At 41.0% G+C, this 22,246-nt stretch overlaps 1 protein-coding gene across 2 annotated transcripts in view; it reads left to right on the forward strand.

Moving 5' to 3' along the window:
- Nucleotides 1-20,805, forward strand: part of LOC126355192 (glutathione hydrolase-like YwrD proenzyme) — a 141,510-nt gene extending 120,705 nt beyond the window's left edge. For both annotated transcript variants that reach the window (XM_050005420.1, XM_050005419.1), the window contains exons 10-11: nucleotides 9,630-9,712; nucleotides 19,674-20,805. In XM_050005420.1, the coding sequence (XP_049861377.1) occupies nucleotides 9,630-9,712; nucleotides 19,674-19,914 (324 nt within the window). In that variant the 3' untranslated portion in view covers nucleotides 19,915-20,805. The remainder of the gene's footprint in view (nucleotides 1-9,629; nucleotides 9,713-19,673) is intronic.
- The last annotated feature ends 1,441 nt before the right edge of the window (nucleotides 20,806-22,246 follow it).

Raw genomic sequence — 22,246 nt, forward strand, 5'->3', positions numbered from 1 at the left:
TTTTTTTTTCACCACTGAAACCATGGGTGAATCAGCACCAGACTCTTATCAAATTGATAATGTGATTGAAGAACACGAGTATTGCCAGACAATTAAATCTAGAGGATGATGGTGGTGACGTTTGAGAAATGTAGGAGTCACACAATAAGGAACTGAAAATTCATTAGCTTATAGAAATTGCATGAGCAGGAGCAAAACATTGAATAACCTGATTCTTCAGACCCACTTCAATCAGAGCACTAAATGAGGTTGAAACTTGACAGAAGGCCTCAGTTCCTTTTAAAATGGGTTGTAAATTTTAGAAAAAACAGAACACAAAAAGCAGACTACACATGCAAATAGGGCATCACTGACCAAAAGAAGTCTACTAGAACCTGAGTAATATTTTGCTATAGTGGCATCTCCCTAGACCCTCATCTTTGATAACAATCAGTATATTATATCACAGGAGTTTGCAGATTTTTTAATCACAGTGGTATACAGTCTCTCACCACCACCACTTTTCATCCATCTTTTAACTCAAAAGGTGCAGTAATTCATGAATGCCAGTTACCAGATGCAGTCTGGCAGATTTTTGCATGGGTACTACCCATGAGGCCTTCTGGACTTCTTGTGCCCTGAGTGGGATGCCCTGCACTGCACAACCCACTGCTTTTTGGCCCAGTCTTTGGGCTTGCAGCAGGAGTGTCTTCTGGATGATGTGGTGGGCCATGAGGCTTGGCATTTGTTTGTGATGGGTGTTGGTCAGGAGCAGCTGAGCGGTCATTCCAGTCAGTTGTGACCACATCTTGTTAGACCTTCAGTGCCGCAGTCTCCAACCCAGTCAGTCAATGGAGTTAGACATGGTTTGTTTCTGGTGGTATGCTCCCAATTGCAGCACTGTGTTCACCCACTGCCACCTTCACTGCTTCCTCCATCATCTTACCTTCGACCTCAGTCTGCAGTCTTCCATCTCCCCAGCAAGGCTAGCTGCATTGGCGTTATCTCCTTTGGTGGTCAATCCACTGCTGGAAAATCTCATGCCCTCACTGGTTTTGTGCTAGACACTGTGGCATAATCTTCACAATTTTCAGCACTACATTGCCTTTTTAGAGGAGGGGGTATTTAGGGAACCCCACCAGCAGATATCAAGATGGATGCAGGTGAGCTGGCTTGGATATCTCAGTGGAATAGTGCAGAATGCTGTCACAGAAAGGGGGGGGGGGGGGAGAGGTGAATTACTGTATGGAGAAAACTACAGACCCAAATGTTTATATGGGAGTTTAACAGGCCTGGCTCAGCAGTTCTTATATGGGCATCAACAAACTCAGACCTGGCCTTTGACTCACATCATGCTCTGTTTTCTGTGTGTTTAGTATCTTCTGTCACACATATTGGTCACATTGTTTTTGCTCTGTGCTCATCTCTATGCACTGTTCAGACTCTCTGCTCCTCTGTAGAGTCACTCAGATTTCTGCTTTCATTCGCTCTCCATGGTTTCATCTCCCTGGGCTTATAGATGAGCTACTGCTGGCTAGAATAATAATATTTTGTGCTTACAGTGATGATTCATGGCATCGTCATGCCTGTGCAAATACAAAATGTGTGATAGCATGTCTCTGGTCTCATACATCACATAAAACAACTGGAGTAGTTGTTTGGTTGCCAATCCTCCCCAATAATTTTATAAATTCTGAAAGAATGTTATCTATGCCACATGCCTAATTTGATTGCAAATCTTCCAAAGCTCTGCAAAACCATGGCTTTAATACCATACCCCTATGCCTTCCACATTGACTCACATTTCATCTGCTATGACACCATCAAACAGGTTCTCCCACTAACAGAGACCTTCAATGTACTCTTCCCTCTCTGTATTATCATTAGGAACCCTCATATGCTCTTAATGTTGGCACCTTCAATTTTTTTGTTTTTGGTTTTGTCTTCTGTTTTCTGTATCAGTTCTTGTGATAACTATGTCTTTTTCAACTCCATCACCATTTTGTTGCAGCCATTTTGCCTTGGCTTTACTGCACTTCCTATTTATTTCATTCCTGTGGGACTTATTAGAGTGGTATTCCTGTCTTTGCTTGAACATCTTTGCACTTCCTTTATTCACCAATCAATTGAAGTGTTTCTTCTAAATAAAATAGAAAGAAACTTCCACATGGGAAAAATATATTAAAAACAAAGATTCCAAGACTTACCAAGCGGGAAAGCGCCGGCAGACAGGCACATAAACAAAACACACAAACACACACACAGAATTGCTAGCTTTCACAACCGATGGTTGCTTCTTCAGGAAGGAGAGGGAAAGACGAAAGGATGTGGGTTTTAAGGGAGAGGGTAAGGAGTCATTCCAATCCCGGGAGCGGGAAGACTTCCCTTAGGGGGAGAAAAGGACAGGTGTACACTCACACACACACACACACACACATATCCATCCGCACATACACAGACACAAGCAGACATTTGTAAAGGCAAAGAGTTCGGACAGGGATGTCAGTTGAGGCGGAAGTACAGAGGCAAAGAAGTTGTTGAAAGACAGGTGAGGTATGAGTGGCGGCAACTTGAAATTAGCGGAGGTTGAGGCCTGGCGGATATCGAGAAGAGAGGATATACTGAAGGGCGAGTTCCCATCTCCGGAGTTCAGATAGGTTGGTGTTGGTGGGAAGTATCCAGATAACCTGGACAGTGTAACACTGTGCCAAGATGTGCTGGCCGTGCACCAAGGCATGTGTAGCCACAGGGTGATCCTCATTACCAACAAACACTGTCTGCCTGTGTCCATTCATGCAAATGGACAGTTTGTTGCTGGTCATTCTCACATAGAAAGCGTCACAGTGTAGGCAGGTCAGTTGGTAGATCACGTGAGTGCTTTCACACGTGGCTCTTCCTTTAATCGTGTACACCTTCCGGGTTACAGGACTGGAGTAGGTGGTGGTGGGAGGGTGCATAGGACAGGTTTTACACTGGGGGCGGTTACAAGGGTAGGGAAGATGGTTTGGGGATTTCATAGGGATGAACCAAGAGGTTACGAAGGTTAGGTGGACGCCTGCCCTGAAATGAGATCCATCTTTCATGAAATCCTCCCCACTCCACCAAGAGTGTCTTTCCGCCATCCACCTAACCTTCGTAACCTCTTGGTTCATCCCAATGAAATCCCCAAACCACCTTCCCTACCCTCAGACTCCTACCCCTGTAACCACCCCCGGTGTAAAGCATGTCCTATGCACCCTCCCACCACCACCTACTCCAGCCCTGTAACCCGGAAGGTGTACACGATCAAAGGCAGAGCCACGTGTGAAAGCACCCACGTGATTTACCAACTGACCTGCCTACACTGTGATGCTTTCTATGTGGGAATGACCAGCAACAACTGTCCATTCGCATGAATGGACACAGGCAGACAGTGTTTGTTGGTAATGAGGATCACCCTGTGGCTACACATGCCTTGGTGCACGGCCAGCACATCTTGGCACAGTGTTACACTGTCCAGGTTATCTGGATACTTCCCACCAACACCAACCTATCCGAACTCCGGAGATGGGAACTCGCCCTTCAGTATATCCTCTCTTCTCGATATCCGCCAGGCCTCAACCTCCGCTAATTTCAAGTTGCCGCCACTCATACCTCACCTGTCTTTCAACAACTTCTTTGCCTCTGTACTTCCGCCTCAACTGACATCCCTGTCCGAACTCTTTGCCTTTACAAATGTCTGCTTGTGTCTGTGTATGTGCGGATGGATATGTGTGTGTGTGTGTGTGTGTGAGTGTACACCTGTCCTTTTCTCCCCCTAAGGGAAGTCTTCCCGCTCCCGGGATTGGAATGACTCCTTACCCTCTCCCTTAAAACCCACATCCTTTCGTCTTTCCCTCTCCTTCCCTCTTTCCTGAAGAAGCAACCGTCGGTTGTGAAAGCTAGAAATACTGTGTGTGTGTTTGTGTGTTTTATTTATTGTGCCTATCTACCGGCACTTTCCCGCTTGGTAAGTCTTGGAATCTTTGTTTTAAATATATTTTTCCCATGTGGAAGTTTCTTAAAACCCAGAACCTTTCGTCTTTCCCTCTCCTTCCCTCTTTCCTGAAGAAGCAACCGTCGGTTGCGAAAGCTAGAAATTTTGTGTGTGTGTTTGTGTGTTATTTTATTGTGCCTGTCTACCGGCACTTTCCCGCTTGGTAAGTCTTGGAATCTTTGTTTTTAATCCATCAGTCCTTATACCAGTTCCAAACTGCACAATCTATAGCCCTCACCCGCCTAATCCTTCATCTATACACTGACTCCGCCAATGAACACACCCGTCAACTCCTATCCCAAATCAAAGTCCTCAATCTTTCCTCTCCCATATCCACACCGGCTGTTCATAGCATCCTCCTACAGGCCAACCGCAAATTAGAACAGCATGCCACCCTCCACCTCAAAAAACTATCTAATCTCCTGGTTTCCCACCTCTGGAAAGGCAACTCACTCACCCTCCACAACCTTTCCAACAAACCTCAACCTCCTCTCATTGCACACAGACCCAGTCTCTCCCATCTACTCAACCTCCCACTTCCAGCTCCACTCCCCCCAACACCTCAAAATTCTAGTCAACACAATCTGGAACCACAACACCCCAATTCAGTAGTTAACCTTTCCTCCGAACCCCTCTCCCAATCCGAAACCTCTGTCCTATCCAAAGGCCTCACCTTCAGCCCCACTCCCAGGTTCAACCAAACTGCCCTTGTCAAAGATTTACTGTCCTACACTCGTAGTCTCTGCTGGAAATATCACTTTGCCACGAAGAAAAACAATCATGATCCCACTCCTAATGATCCAACTCCCCAAGACACTATCCAAATTGAACCCTGCCTGCAACAGTTCCGTCCTCCATCACAGCGGGACCCACCTCCTCTTCCTCAAAATCACCCTCTCCAAACCTTCCAGGAATTTCTCACTTCCAGCCTTGCCTCTCAATCTTTCTTGAAAAACCTTAATCCTACTCCCAACATCACCACAGCCGAAGCCCAGGCTATCCGTGATCTGAAAGCTGACCAATCCATCATCATTCTTCCGGCTGACAAGGGTTCCACGACCGTGGTACTTGATCGTCGGGAGTATGTGGTTGAGGGACTGCGTCAGCTTTCAGACAACTCTACATACAAAGTTTGCCAAGGTAATCCCATGCCTGATGTCCAGGCGGAGCTTCAAGGAATCCTCAAAACCTTAGGCCCCCTACAAAACCTTTCACCTGTCTCCATCAAACTCCTGACCCCACCGAGACCTCGCACTCCTACCTTCTACCTATTTCCTAAAATTCACAAACCCAAACATCCCAGCCGCCCCATTGTAGCTGGTTACCAAGCCCCCACAGAACGTATCTCTGCCTATGTAGATCAACACCTTCAACCATGAAGACACCAACCACTTTCTCGAACGCCTGGAATCCTTACCCAGTCTGTTACCCTCAGAAACCATCCTTGTAACCATATTGCCACTTCCCTATACACAAATATTCCACACGTCCAGGGCCTCGCTGCAATGGAGCACTTCCTTTCACGCCGATCACCTGCCACCCTACCTAAAACCTCTCTCCTCATCACCTTAGCCAGCTTCATCCTGACTCACAACTTCTTCACTTTTGAAGGCCAGACATACCAAAAATTAAAGGGAACAGCCGTGGGTACCAGGATGGCCCACTCGTATGCCAACCTTTATGGGTCGCTTAGAGGAAGCCTTCTTGGTTACCCAAGCCAGCCAACCCAAAGTTTGGTACAGATTTATTGATGACATCTTCATGATCTGGACTCACAGTGAAGAAAACTCCAAAATTTCCTCTCCAACCTCAACTCCTTTGGTTCCATCAGATTCACCTGGTCCTACTCCAAATCCCATGCCACTTTCCTTGACGTTGACCTCCATCTGTCCAATGGCCAGCTTCACACATCCGTCCACATCAAACCCACCAACAAGCAACAGTACCTCCATTATGACAGCTGCCACTCATTCTATATCAAACGGTCCCTTCCCTACAGCCTAGGCCTTCGTGGCAAATGAATCTGCTCCAGTCCTGAATCCCTGAACCATTACACCAACAACCTGAAAACAGCTTTCGCATCCCGCAACTACCCTCCCGACCTGGTACAGAAGCAAATAACCAGAGCCACTTCCTCATCCCCACAAACCCAGAACCTCTCACAGAAGAACCCCAAAAGTGCCCCACTTGTGACAAGATACTTCCCGGGACTGGATCAGACTCTGAATGTGGCTCTCCAGCAGGGATATGACTTCCTAAAATCCTGCCCTGAAATGAGATCCATCTTTCATGAAATCCTCCCCACTCCACCAAGAGTGTCTTTCCGCCATCCACCTAACCTTCGTAACCTCTTGGTTCATCCCTATGAAATCCCCAAACCACCTTCCCTACCCTCTGGCTCCTACCCCTGTAACCGCCCCCAGTGTAAAACCTGTCCTATGCACCCTCCCACCACCACCTACTCCAGCCCTGTAACCCGGAAGGTGTACACGATCAAAGGCAGAGCCACGTGTGAAAGCACCCACGTGATTTACCAACTGACCTGCCTACACTGTGACGCTTTCTATGTGGGAATGACCAGCAACAAACTGTCCATTCACATGAATGGACACAGGCAGACAGTGTTTGTTGGTAATGAGGATCACCCTGTGGCTAAACATGCCTTGGTGCACGGCCAGCACATCTTGGCACAGTGTTATACCGTCCGGGTTATCTGGATACTTCCCACCAACACATGTGACAGTACTGGTGGACGTGGCAGAGAGGATGTATGGGATATGTCTTGCATCTAGGTCTATTGGTCTATTGGAGGGATATAAATCATGGGCCAAGGGGTTGGGAGTGGGATGGACAAGGATATTGCATAGGTTGTGTGGGTGGCAGAATGCCACTGTGGTAGGGGCAGGGAAAATACCTCTCATTTAGAGCCATGGTGAGAGGTAGTCAAAACCTTGGTGGAAAATTTGATTCATTTGCTCCAGTTCTGGGTAGTACTGATTCATGAGAGGTGTGCTTCTTTGTGGTTTGATGTTGAGTATGCAGGGAATGGCGGGTGAGTGGGGATACAAGGCACTCCCTTTTTTTGAATGATATAAAACCTCTTCCTACATCTACATCTATACTCTGCACACCACTGTGAGACACATGGCAGAGGGTATAACAAATTGCAACAGTTATTAAGGTTTCTTCTTGTTCTGTTCATGTGTGGAGGCTGGGAAGAATGATTGTTTAAATGCCTCTGTGTGTGCTGTAATTATTCCAATCTTATCCTCAAGATCTGTGTGTGAGTGACACATAGGAGGTTATAAAATGTTCTCAGGGTCATCATTTAAAGATAGGTCTTGGAACTTTGTTGAGAGACTCTCCTGGGACAGTTTATGTCTATCTTCAAGACTTTTCCATTTCATTCCCTTCAGTATCTTTGTGACACATGCACACAATCGACAAAATCAAAGTCCAGGACTTTCACAGTGAAACATGACAAATAATCATCTCAGTCAAAAGTCATTGGCAACATCAATATTTCCAAGCTAAGTATACAAGAAATCATGTCTTGTTTTCTGCTTCAAAAATCTTAAGATACCATACTGTAGTAATCTCAGGGTGAACCAGAATGCCACTGACAATCTTTCCGAAATTGCTCAGGGATATCTTCTGAGTATTTTAGCATGAGGAACCTACAGTCTCCAGTGGCCCATAACAGAGTTATTGTATTTCTCATGGTGTCTTGCACCAGTTAACCTTGTATCTGTATTACGCTGAAAACAGTACACTAGTACAAATGTTGTCAGTATGTGCTTTCCATCTTGTTTGGAAACAAAGTTGTTCCATTTGCTTACAGTCCTTTCTGTTGAGAACAGTTCTGTCCACATTAGCCTATGTCTTGAAACTTGCAATCAGCACTGCTCTGTTATGTCTTGGGTTCTGTTTTTATGGTAATGTTGGTTGAACACTGACAGTGATACACAGTGGCAGGGCTACATTTAGTGTTGAAGAGTAGGTCTCATTGTTGGTTTACTGAATACAATGGAAGAGCTGCACAAAAATGCTATGCTGAACTGTACCTGCAGGTACAGCAACCTCATCACAGTACTTTAGCACTTGTGCATAGGTGCCTACAAGAAACCAGATCCTTCCATTATAAATAATTGCATATTACAGTCAATTTGACTGATACCAAGATACTTTCACAGAAACAAAGGCTATTGTAGTAACAAACCAAATAAATCATAATTATACTATTACTGTGTTACAAGCCACCAGAGACTGTGGGTCTCTTATAACAAAATGCTCAGAACTACGTCAGTTCAAAAATTTATTTTACTGGAGCTAAAGTATTTATGATAGTATGAGGCTGCTGTAGATTAAATTATACATGAGAGGTTTTAATTATACATGGTGTCCTAGGAGGGATGGTCAGTATTCAGGGATATGACACAAATGACCATTTGAAGCAAAAAGTTCTAGGAAATATTAGCTCTAAAATACATAAATTAATAGCTATGAGCAGTTCATCATCTTTGCTACTGTGAAACAAATCTCTTCTACTGCATGTTCTTTCCTTTCCATATTTTGGGACAAGACAGTATGACCAAAAAAAGAAAATATTGTCTAGTAACCATGGGATTTAAATTGCATTCTTTAAGAGCTACAAGCACTTGTTCAGTATACGGTATGTGTGTCACAGTAGTGAAGGTGAACAACTGCTCATAGCTCAAAAGGTATGCTCTTTAAAGATCATGGCTATTAGACAATCTTTTCTTGTTTTGGTCCATACTACTTCCAGGAACACACTGTATAAGAACCAGTGATGGTTAGAGACAAGTAATGGATAGATGGATAAGGAACTGCAAAGATTCAGCCCATGGAGTTAATGAGAATGATAATTCTGTTGTGTAGAGTGTTCCTACTTTTGCAATTCAGAAGCTCAAACACTAGGCAGCACAGGTTGGTAAAGCATCCACATGACTTAAGTCATGAAGCTGCTACTGAAGTCAACCACATTACGTATTTGTTGCAGTAAAGTTGGTATCAAAAAATGTGACTGCCTTCACAGTCACAGATGAGTGCCTGTGACAAGGAAGAAATGCCATTGAGTTGGGATAGGAGCTGATGGGCACATTTATAAAGCACAATTTGCACACAGGTCTTTCACGGGGATATTGGCCATGGGACAGATATTCAATAGCACAAATGACAGGTAGGCAGACAAAGCTATTGTCTAGGTTAGATGGGTGACAGAATCCTGCTCTTGGAGGACTGGTAAGGATAAAGAGGGGGTTTTGCTATTTTCAGTTAACAAAGAGATATAGTCAAAATTAGTCAAAAGAATATGAATCATTTGTTCCAATGTTAGAAGAAGTCCATTTCCTGGTGGTGATATGGAAATCCACAATGTGTGTGGCCTTAACACAGAAGAAATGAGACCGCTACTAAAGAAATATTTTTGTGGTGTTAGTGCAGATCTGTTTTTTAACTGTTGCTAGTTAGTAAAGGAGTGAAAATTTGTAGGTTTGGCAAGTGATAGGATTCATGTCATATCCACATTATTTAAAACATGCTCACACAACTATTCCTAACTGTTGGACATTGATGTTTTATACCAGATCTTAAAGACACAATTACTGTCTTCCAGGTGCTACTCAACATGGTAGAATTTGGAATGGATCCACAGCAAGCCTTGGATTACCCAAGATTTTTTGTGGATGTCAGTACAAGGTTTGTTATCAAAGCTGCTTGATATTCTTAGAACCTGACTAATCTACTCAACCAATTTTTTGATATGAAACTTTATGTAGTTCATATATTATTATCTTTTTCATTCATTTTATCTCTGTTTGATATAAAACTGACTCTGAGGTAATTGCTTGCTTCAAAGATATTTTAATAAGAGTAATATATAGTCTCAGAAAACGAATTGGTGAGGTTACAAATGTGTGGTTTTCTTAGTTGATGATTTTGACAATAAGGTGGTTGTGTGGACAACACATATATGCAGAGAAAAATTTCAGTAGCTCAGATTAAGAACAAGACAAGGTGGAAACTAAAGGAGCATACAGGATGCATAAAACTGAGGCATCTAATTATACCAGCAAGACCTCAGGACAAGAAAGTAAGAATATAAATATAAACTATAATTCTGGGGATTCACATTTGGATGTTGCATGGAGAAATTGATTGTAGTGTCAGTGTCAGTGTCGCCCTAACAGCCATCTGCTTCACGTCTGCTGTGCAGCGAGCTACGTTAATTTAAGTATTAACAGTATTTTTCTTACTTGTCACTTCTTCTTCCATGTGTTTTTGCTTTTGGAAAGCTTTAATTGTCGAGTGCTATTAATAGTGTTCCATAGATTTCGTGTTTGTTTTGAATACAGTCAGAGAGAGTCCCTTTAGTCAGCTGTAGTGCCAGTAGTGTTAGTGTTTGTTTTCAATACAGTCCAGAGACAGGTAGTGCTATTTTCATTGTTTTCTACAAGAAGTGGTTAGCAATCACAGTTTAGTCAATAATCAGCCGCCTTTAGTGAATTAGCAGTCTAGTTAAAAGTTGATTAAGTCTCTTCAGTAAATTGATTCCTTAGAATGGATAGGATGTGTGACTACTGTGTACGGACGCAAGAGGAGCTGGCCACTCTTCGCGAACAGCTGAGCATGTTGATGGCCGCGGTCAGCCATCTTCAGGCTGCTGCCTCGGAGTGTAGTGGCAGTTGGGAGTCTGGTGCGTCGCAAGGTACACCCCAGGTGTTACATGCCTCACCCACTGTCCCTGCTGTCGAGACATCTTCGCGGGTACCGGGCGCAGCTGGGCCACTCTCTCCCCAAGGGGAGTGACGGGTTCAGCGACGTTCGCGGCGCACGAGGCGGAGGGTAAATGTGGAGGCTGGCCGTGTGGCATCGCCCGCTCTACCTGTGAGTGGACATGTGGCTGCTCCTTCAGCAAGGTCCGAGCAGGCACACAGGGGGAGGAGTTTATTAGTTACTGGGAGCTCCAATGTTAGGCGAGTGATGGAGCCCCTTAGGGAAATAGCGGAATGGTCGGGGAAGAGGGCCAGTGTTCGCTCTGTCTACTTGCCAGGGGGTCTCATCAGGGATGTGGAGAAGGCTCTACCGGCGGCGAGGTCATCCTCAGTTCGTACAGGCGGTTGGCAGAATTGGTGAAGGCGGAAAGCCTCGCTCGCGGGGTGGAGTCAGAGCTAACTATTTGCAGTATCGTTCCTAGAACCGATCGCAGTCCTCTGGTTTGGAGCCGAGTGGAAGGCTTAAACCAGAGGTTCAGACAATTCTGCGGAGAGCTGGAGTGCAAATTTCTCTACCTCCACTATCGGGTGGAGAAATGTAGGGTCCCCCTGAATAGGTCAGGCGTGCACTACACGCCGGAAGCGGCTACAAAGGTAGCGGGGTACGTGTGGAGTGCACATGGGGGTTTTTTAGTTTAGAGAATTCCCTCCCTAGGCCCAACAAGACGCCTCCTGAGATGCGGCAAGGTAGGAGTAGGCAAAATGCAACAGGGAGTAACAATATTAATGTGCTAATAGTAAACTGCAGGAGCGTCTATAGAAAGGTCCCAGAACTGCTCTCATTAATAAATGGTCACAACGCCCATATAGTACTAGGGACAGAAAGTTGGCTGAAACCAGACATAAACAGTAATGAAATCCTAAACTCAGATTGGAATGTATACCACAGAGACAGGCAGGACAGTGAAGGGGGAGGCGTGTTTATAGCAATAAGAAGTGCAATAGTATCGAAGGAAATTGACCGAGATCCGAATTGTGAAATGATTTGGGTGAAGGTCATGGTTAAAGCAGGATTAGACATGGTAATTGGATGTCTCTATAGGCCCCCGGGCTCAGCAGCTGTTGTGGCTGAGCACCTGAAGAATAATTTGGAAAATATTTCGAGTAGATTTCCCCACCATGTTATGGTTCTGGGTGGAGATTTTAATTTCCTGGATATAGACTGGGAGACTCAAATGTTCATAACATGTGGCAGGGACAAAGAATTGAGTGAAAATTTTTTAAGTGCTTTATCTGAAAACTACCTTGAGCAGTTAAACAGAGAACCGACTCATGGCGATAACATATTAGACCTTCTGGTGACAAACAGACCCGAACTATTTGAATCAGTTAATGCAGAACAGGGAATCAGCGATCATAAAGTGGTTACTGCATTGATGATTTCAACCATAAATAGAAATATTAAAAAAGGTAGGAAGATTTTTCTGTTTAGCAAAAGTGACAAAAAGCAGACTATAAACTACCAGATGGCTCGACACAAAAGTTTTGTCTCAAGTACAGATAGTGTTGAGGATCAGTGGACAAAGTTCAAAACCATCGTACAATATGTGTTAGATGAGTATGTGCCAAGCAAGATCGTAAGAGATGGAAAAGAGCCACCGTGGTACAACAACCGAGTTAGAAAACTGCTGTGGAAGCAAAGGGAACTTCACAGCAAACATAAACATAGCCAAAGCCTTGCAGACAAACAAAAATTACGCGAAGCGAGATGTAGTGTGAGGATGGCAATGCGAGAGGCATTCAATGAATTCGAAAGTAAAGTTCTATGTACTGACTTGGCAGAAAATCCTAAGAAATTTTGGTCCTATGTCAAAGCGGTAGGTGGATCAAAACAAAATGTCCAGACACACTGTGACCAAAATTGTACTGAAACAGAGGATGGCAGACTAAAGGCTGAAATGCTAAATGTCTTCTTCCAAAGCTGTTTCACAGAGGAAGACTGCACTGTAGTTCCTTCTCTAGATTGTTGCACAGATGACAAAATGGTAGATATCGAAATAGACGACAGAGGGATAGAGAAACAATTAAAATCGCTCAAAAGAGGAAAGGTCGCTGGACCTGATGGTATACCAGTTCGATTTTACATAGAGTATGCAAAGGAACTTGCCGCCCTTCTTGCAGCAGTGTACCGTAGGTCTCTAGAAGAGCGAAGCGGTCCAAAGGATTGGAAAAGGGCACAGATTATCCCCGTTTTCAAGAAGGGACGTCGAACAGATGTGGAGAACTATACACCTATATCTCTAACGTCGATCAGTCGTAGAATTTTGAAACACGAATTATGTTCGAGTATAATGACTTTTCTGGAGACTAGAAATCTAAAGCTGTGAGTACCGGGCATGAGTCGTGCTTCGGTAGCTCAGATGGTAGAGCACTTGCCCGCAAAAGGCAAAGGTCTCGAGTTCGAGTCTCGGTCGGGCATACAGTTTTAATCTGCCATATCAGCGCACACTCCACTGCAGAGTGAAAATCTCATTCTAGAAATCTAGTCTGTAGGAATCAGCATGGGTTTCGAAAAAGACGTTCGTGTGAAACCCAGCTCGTGCTATTCATCCACGAGACTCAGATGGCCATTGACACGGGTTCACAGGTATATGCCGTATTTCTTGACTTCCGCAAGGCGTTTGACACAGTTCCCCACAGTCGTTTAATGAACAATGTAAGAGCATACGGACTATCAGACCAATTGTGTGATTGGATTGAAGAGTTCCTAGATAACAGAACGCAGCATGTCATTCTCAATGGAGAGAAGTCTTCCAAAGTAAGAGTGATTTCAGGTGTGCCGCAGGGGAGTGTCATAGGACCGTTGCTATTCACTATATACATAAATGACCTTGTGGATGACATCAGAAGTTCACTGAGGCTTTTTGCAGATGATACTGTGGTGTATCAAGAGGTTGCAACAATGGAAAATTGTACGGAAATGCTGGAGGATCTGCAGCGAATTGACGCATGGTACGGGGAATGGCAATTGAATCTCAGTGTAGACAAGTGTAATGTGCTGCGAATACATAGAAAGATAGATCCCTTATCAATTAGCTACAAAATAGCAGGTCAGCAACTGGAAGCAGTTAATTCCATAAATTATCTGGGAGTACGCATTCGGAGTGGTTTAAAATGGAATGATCATATAAAGTTGATCGTCGGTAAAGCAGATGCCAGACTGAGATTCATTGGAAGAATCCTAAGGAAATACAATCCAAAAACAAAGGAAGTATGTTACAGTACGCTTGTTCGCCCACTGCTTGAATACTGCTCAACAGTGTGGGATCCGTACCAGATAGGGTTGATAGAAGAGAGAGAGAAGATCGAACGGAGAGCAGCGCGCTTCGTTACAGGATCATTTAGTAATCACGAAAGCATTACGGAGATAATATATAAACTCCAGTGGAAGACTCTGCAGGAGAGGCGCTTAGTAGCTCGGTACGGGCTTTTGTTGTAGTTTCGAGAATGTACCTTCACCGAGGAGTCAAGCAGTATGTTGCTCCCTCCTACGTATATCTCGCAAAGAGACCATGAGGATAAAATCAGAGAGATTAGAGCCCACACAAAGGCATGCCGACAATCCTTCTTTCCACGAACAATACGAGACTGGAATAGAAGGGAGAACCGATAGAGGTACTCAGGGTACCCTCCGCCTCACACCGTCAGGTGGCTTGCGGAGTATGGATGTAGATGTAGATGTAGATGTAGATAACTGAACATCTAAGCAATTCTGTCAAAAGTACGTCTCTAAGTAAGTTCTTCAAAATACCACTGTACTTACTAAGAATGGAATGAGCAGAGACAAAATATAAATAAATGACAAAGAATAGTGACTTTAAATAGCAATGACTCTTATGGAAAATAATGAAAGATTCTACCAAAAAAAAAAAAAAAAAAAAAAAATAAAGTCAAGATACTAAAAGAAAGAAGATTGTTAAAATCATGTAGGATATTTTCATCAATTAATGTAACAAAGGACATTATAAATACTATGTATTCTAGTGGTTTTACTGACAAATTATTTTAAATGTCTTAGAAACATTTCCTGTAAACATAAGGAAATGCAGATATTTCTCTGTGTAATTCCTATGTAGAATTCACAAACAACTAATGGGTTGTATAATAGCATCAGAGTACAAGTGTTGGTGGACATGGGGCAACTGAAAAAAGTATTTCATCAAAGTCTCAGATGATGATGTTAGGTGGAACAGTTAACATCCTAGCTATAGACAGAGATGCAGCAATATTTTACTGTCAAAATGAGCATAAGTCGGATGCTGCTACAGAAACATCACTAATGTAAATTGGTGCAAGTAACTCGCCATTATTTTCATGTAGGATGTTGTGATGCAGCCCACATGAAAAATGATGGTGGTCATTTGTGGAGTTGAAGAAATTGCCACAACCCCTTCACAGTATTGGAAAAAAACATCTAAACTTCAAATTTTGATATGATTTGTCAGTTGCATTGACAGAGCTGGCGTATCTGTGATCTGCTGTTGCAGATCACTCTTTTCTGCACAATGAACACCTTTAGTGAGTAAGTAGAGTGCCTACAGAAAATGACTCCATACAACACTTCATAATGACACATGTAATGTAGATACTTTTGTTGCATGACTAGCCCCCTTGAAAGCCTACAGTAAAAGATGCTCTCAATTATAATTGCAGTAAAGGTGGATACCTAGGAATTTGGATGTCTCCAATCTCCATAACTGTTCATTTCACCAATACAACCTCTAGGTCCGTATGGCTTATGTGCAATTGAATAAAACTGATCTTAGTGATGTTGGTCAAAAGAGCATTAACAGTGAACCAGGCGAGGGCTTTGGCTAGGATATAATCACTGCCTCTGGCTGGCAAATTTTCTGCCACAATTCTAGTGTTATCAGCTAACATGCTGAATTTACATTCCTGGTTACATACTGCAAATTGTTAACATAAATCAGGAATAGTATTGGACTTGGAACAGAACCCTGATGGACTCCATGGAGAATAATTCTCCGTCTTATACATCTGCTCCTCGTTTGAAGCCCACACTTTCCAGCACTTCTTTTTGTCTTCTGTTGATGAGGCAGAACGTAAGTAGGTTATGATGCCATTGTGAAAGATCTTCTCTAATAACAATCTGTGACTGACACAGTCAGAGACTTTTGACAAATTACAAAATATACCTAATATCAGACTGTTGCTGTTGTTGTCTATGATATCGTGTACACATGTAAAGATAACTTGTTCAATTGATACAGTCTTTTGAAAGTCAAACTACCTTTCATTAATAATGCCAAACTGGTCAACATGTTTCACAACCTGAGCATGTGACAGATTTTCAAATATTTTGGAAAATATGATTATTAATGAGATCGTTTTATCATTGTTTGCACTTGTAGTATCCCCCTTTATTTGAAGTGGTTTCATGAGAATGTATTTTTGAAATATTCCCTGGTACATTTTGGAATTAGAGGTAGTGCTGGATTTATGCATTAGACACATAGGCCTGGATCTGGAAAAAGGGGGCATCACTAGACCTCCTTCTGCTCTCGTATTTTCAATAGACATAGACAAGTTTTGTCCATTATCGATTTATGTACTGCTTTTGTTAGCAGTTGTCATCCCTATGCATTTTAGTTAACATTCTTTTTCTTTAACAAAACCACTCTACCAGAAAAAATGAGCAGAGTGAAAAAGCTATGCAGTGCACTAAGTAGGAAATTAACTATTGAAAAAAGATTGGACTATGCCATTCAAGTAAAAGATTTGGAAAATATTTTTTCTAAATGTGAAAATGCAAATTTGAACTACCTGATCAGTAGTAGTAACATTAAAAGTCAATTGTATTTTTAACACTATGTAATGAAAGCACTGATGGTGATGAATGTGTCATGACAGTGGTGGTACAGTTAGGAATGGAAGCAACATTGCTTGTGATGGTAACGTGGAGCTTCAAACATTTGGAAATAAGGAAAGTGAGGAGGACAGACTTGATGACAAGAAAAGTTGCAAATAGTGTCATAAAAACTTCCACCCATCTATACATATCATAAAGCAGTGCCTAAGAGATAAAAGAATGCCAAATCAAGAGACTGGCAAAGGTTGGTTACATTTAGAGGCAGGAGGACAAATCTAATGTAATGTCATATTCCTCATAAAGCTTGAGGACACTTATCGTGATATGGCTGGATAAGGTATCACCAATCATAATATTGGTCTCTGCAATCTGTTGACATATGGCAACAAAATTTTTGTGTACCATGGTTCAAACATATTAAGATCAAACCACCCATTCATATTCCTGTTGTAACCAGCCCTATTGACACCTCCCTCAGCCTAAGTATCATACAGGTGCCTACTTTTGTAAACAGTAAATGGGGGTAACAATGTTGCATCTGCAGATGCTGCCATTGTAGCACTGACACTAGTTTTAGATGTACTGTGCCCAAAATTCTCCTAGGATGCTTCACGCCTCTTTCGTCAAGCACCTTCACCTCTCCCGGGTCATCAGAAAAATTTGTTTCATCGTAGTTAATTATACTAGTGTCAGGAAATCCATTCAATGTTTCCATAAGATTATCATAATATTCTATTATGATCTCCCTTGAAATAGCTGCTCTAACTCTTTTTATGTTCTCTTTGATTTTCAGTGTCAGTTCAGACTTTCTTTTCAGTAATGCATGAACCCACTCTAATCCCAGCCAACTGTCTGTAAGTCTCTTTTCCATTTCCCCTGCATGGTTAAGGTAACGCTGTGCAATGTTACGTATGTCTATGTTTCTCAGTGGAAAGCTTCACTTGGCACATATCAATAAATCCTCAAATTCTCCTCTTCCCTGTTTAAAGCTATTGGTGCATCTACCTAGTGTCTATACTTATTCTGTAACTTATCGTTAAAGGTTGTGTACAGTACAGCAAACTCTTCTGATACTCTCCTGATGCTCATCTTCCCCTGATGCACAGCCAGTAACACATTTTCCAGGAAAATCAAGTTGTATTTGCACCTTCCGCCGGATCCAGGGTTCTTGATGTATGTTATTACCCTATAACATTGATGTATGTTATTACCCTACAACAAAACAACTTTCCATATAAAGCACTACAACTTTGCAATAATATTACATACAGACTTATGTAAATGTCCATATAATACCAAACTAACTAATCAATGATATTAACTTGCTCTATCTGTACAACCTGTGAAGCTCTTCAACTGAAGTTTTAACTGTTACATGTAATAGACTGTTTCTGATAACATTTACTGACTGATTGTAGGTGAAAAATAAACAAATTCTTGGCATTCAGCCAAGCAAACAATAATGTTACCTTTGTTAATACATTGCACACCAGCTCCATTATTGCTGCAGTTTCATGGATGAGCTCAACTTTTAAACTACAGGCCAAATAAACACTATTGTCCTGCTATAACAATACTGCCCCATTCTGTAGTATTACTTACTTCCAATTTCAAACTGTTCTCTGAATTTTTAAGTGCTTGCTCTATGGGTAGATTAAAAATGATTCATGATAGTGTACAATCTAGCCAGACCCATTTGTGAGTCTATGCTTCCTCTTGTGTTGAATGCCCACCAATAACAGCCATGCCATTTTTGTAAACATTCCATATTGGTAATAAGTTTCTACAGTGAATTCCTATTTTTTCAGTACTTCAACCATTTTTCCTATTTTACAATATCAAGTGTTTTCTGTGCATTAAAGGATCTAAGTATCTTGTTAAATTCCTTTCCATTTATTTCTGTATAATTAAGTTTAAAGCTAATGATCCTGCTCTGATTCCTCAATTTTTTTTGCCAAATTTATCTTCTGGTAGTAGAGTTTCAACTTTTTGTTGCATTCCATTGATGATGGTATCAGTTATTATTTTCAATGCATGGAGAACTAGGCTAACCAATCAGTAATTTTCACATTTTAAGACATTTGTCTTTTTAGGTATCTGTAAACTTGAGAGTGGGGTCTGCATTTCAGCTTTTAACATGCCACCAGTATACATAATGCATGGAAGTAAGAATTTATAAAGTCTCTCTCCTCATTCTCACATCAGGTGTGTATTGTAGCTTGAACTCAAGAGACCTACCTCCCCTCCCAGCCTTCTGTACATGTTCATTCTTTTCTCCCTCTCTCTCTCTCTTAAAAAAAAAAAAAAAAAAAACCTAACTGTCCAGAGAGCTAAGAACTGATTTTTTTTCTATTTTTATTGTGTCTATTGGTAACACTGAAATTTTACCTACTGAATATAGGTATTGGCCAGCCATACTATCACCTTGAAATTTTGTAGTTTAGTTAATTGAATCCTCCTTTTGATAAAATTATATGAGTATCACAATTACAGGACTGAAGTCTCCCATTAACAGCAGGATGAGTAATACTGATGATTTGAACAGGTTTGATCTCTTACTGCATACAAATAACAAATTATTCTTTGATTATTATGAGTGTAGTAATGTACATACTGATCTACTAGCAGCAAACAAACAGTAGTTATTTGGTACAGTAGAGACATCAGCAGCCTTGTTAAAGTTCTGTCATTTCTACCAGCTGTATTATATTTATTTTATGTTGTGTAGGTGCTAGTAGCATTTAGTAATTTAGTGATGGATGACTGTTGATATGAGGTATAGAATCAGTTTCTCACAGCTATTCCTCTCTGTTAATGTATACTATGATTTTTTTCCACATTCCTGGAAGTTTTCCTTAAAATTGGGATCCATGTAACACAACAAATTAGTTTGTTACATCAAAATGAAATTTTACAGTGAATTTTAAAATATTGTGAAAAGGAATCATTAGCTGGAATATATACTTGTGTGAAAAATGTGAACATTAACCGTTGCTATATTTCTAGTAGAGTAAGTAACCACCACTCAAAATTATTTTTGTTTTCCTCTGTGCAGTCAGCCCTGGACAGTGTCACTGGAATCTGGAATACAAAGTGAGGTCTCTCAGCAATTGGTCCAGAAAGGGCACAAAATAACTTGGCCAGTAACAGGCTTCGATCGACGAATATTTGGACGTGGTCATGTAATAACCCGTGGTGCTTGGTTTGCTGGCACAAGTACAGATGTGTACACAGGTGCTGATGTATGGTGGGCTGCTGCTGATCCACGTTGTGATGGCTACCCACAAACATATTGATTTCACATGCGCGCACAAGCACACTCACACACAAAGTGTTAATTGATGTGGTAGTGCTGTAAATGCTGTGCAGGATGAAACAACATACAATTTATTATTGATACTGACAAAGGAACTAATTCAGTTTACTGCACAACAATAAAAAAAGAAGACATTTCCTTTTAAAATTATATCTGTGAGACATTTGAATTGCTTCCTTTCCTTACTAATGTAACGTTTTACTATTTTCTTTCAATTTTATTTTGTAAACAGCAAAAAACTCAAGAAAAATTCTGTTGCTCATGTTTTACAAACAGTTTGTCTAAAGCAATGAGGACATGTATGGAAGACTAAAACAACAATATGATCTATGTGAAGACTGAATATGGTTTTTCGGTCAGAAATAGGTGCAGAATGCACTATATGCAATTTTATAGTTCATCTTCACATATGTGGAGTAAACATTGTTTTCCTATAAATAGTTATTGTATTTGTAATATGCAGCTGATAATGAAACAACTCTGTGTCTAAGGTATTCAGATTTTTCATGTGAGTTGGTAATGTAATAAAAACAAAACACATCCACTTTTAGGCTGATGTTCCTAAACAGACAAATGCTTCTCCATCGTCAAATTAGGACTCTAGAATGCAATAGAGGTTGCATTATAGCATGATGAAGGCATTTCTCTGTAACTGCATAAGAAAACAATAAAACATTAGCATTTCAAGCATAGAAGTTTCTCAAGTTTGAATGCACGAATTCTGTTAGTCGACTGTTATGCATTACTACAATAGCCTCTCTTTGGGTGTTTTAACATTGGCAGCATTGACGGAGCAAATATGAGTTTAAATAAAGTAATGTGAGGATCTTGATAAACATTTCACACTAAGGCAATAAACTGATTGATAATAGTCCAGTGTTTATGCTGAAGTTTATTAATGTCTCTACAGAAATGAAGTACTACAGACAGCATTGTTCTCAGTATGAATTTTAATTACACTTGTGAGAACTACTAGTGATGGTTTAATACAAGGTACACAACATATATGTAATACTGTTTGTAATAAGTTAAGAAAATAATGGAATTTTGCTGTTGTGTCAGTCACTTGTCAGACTGTGGTGGCTAAGAAAGTTGACACTGTACATTGTTTCAATTTTTTGTAAGATAACTTACACCTACCAATTGAGAAAAGTTACAGTTCCATGTTAAAGTAATAAAACCAGAATGCGTAAGTGCAGCTGTATACCTGGATTTGACTAAGATTGGAAAAATAGAAAACCTGGAAAGTATCAGAGCAAGTAAAGCACAATAATGAACACAGGATCAGTAGTAATGATATCTGTACAAGAAAACTGAACAAATAAACCTAACTATGAGAAAACAAAGAACATTGTTTTACAGCCATGTGGTTTGGATGAATGAAAACAGGATATGTAAGAGATTTTTTGAACATATTAACTACAGAAAAATATCCCTGGTGCAAGTGGCTCCAGGAAATCAGAAGTTATCCTAAAGTGATGACGACTGAAAAACATGAAATTCTGAACAAAGATACATTCTGAAAGAAGCTTTTAAATTTCCATCACCAGAGAAAACCAAAACCGAAAAGTGGAACAAAGTAGCCAGAAGTTAAATCAGAAGCAGTTACTCACATGAGCCATAGAAGGCCCAAAACAAATGAAAAAATGTAGTGTACTGAGCAAGCTGGAAATAATTGAAATTTGAGGCTAAGTACAAGATATTCTGTTTCACAGACACTGTTGTTTAATTTAGAACAAAAAGATATATGCACTATAGGTAGCAGATATATTTTAATGCATAAATTTGCATTTCTGCATCTTATGAGCTATAATAAACAAATATATTAACATCTGCTTGTAATATGGTGTATGATAAGAAAACTTGATAAGTAAACATTAAATACTAGACTTCAAAATTATATTTTCTTTCTTCTGGTATTTTAACTGCTAGTATCAAACAATGGAAACTCCAGGTTTCAGTATAAACAATGTAGGAAAAGACATAACACACTAAGTTGCACACAGGCACAATTAAAAGACACACATAAGCTTTCAGCCACAGTCTTCATTGGAAAAAGAGAAACACACACCATTAATTTACACAAGCAAGCACACCTCATGCACACATATCCACCAGCTTGAGACAGAATGTGCATTACCTCTATGGTAAACAGCAATCTGCAATCTGTCTTTTCATATATTGTTGTATACTATAGCATTTTCTGTATAAAAACAGCCTGTCAATATATATACATAAATGCACAGTCTTTGACATAAAACCTGATTGCCAAATGGCAACTATAATTAAGTAAGTCCAATTTCTGCTTAAGG

This window comes from Schistocerca gregaria, chromosome 3, assembly GCF_023897955.1.
Source record: "Schistocerca gregaria isolate iqSchGreg1 chromosome 3, iqSchGreg1.2, whole genome shotgun sequence".
In the NCBI taxonomy this organism is placed as follows: domain Eukaryota; kingdom Metazoa; phylum Arthropoda; class Insecta; order Orthoptera; family Acrididae; genus Schistocerca; species Schistocerca gregaria.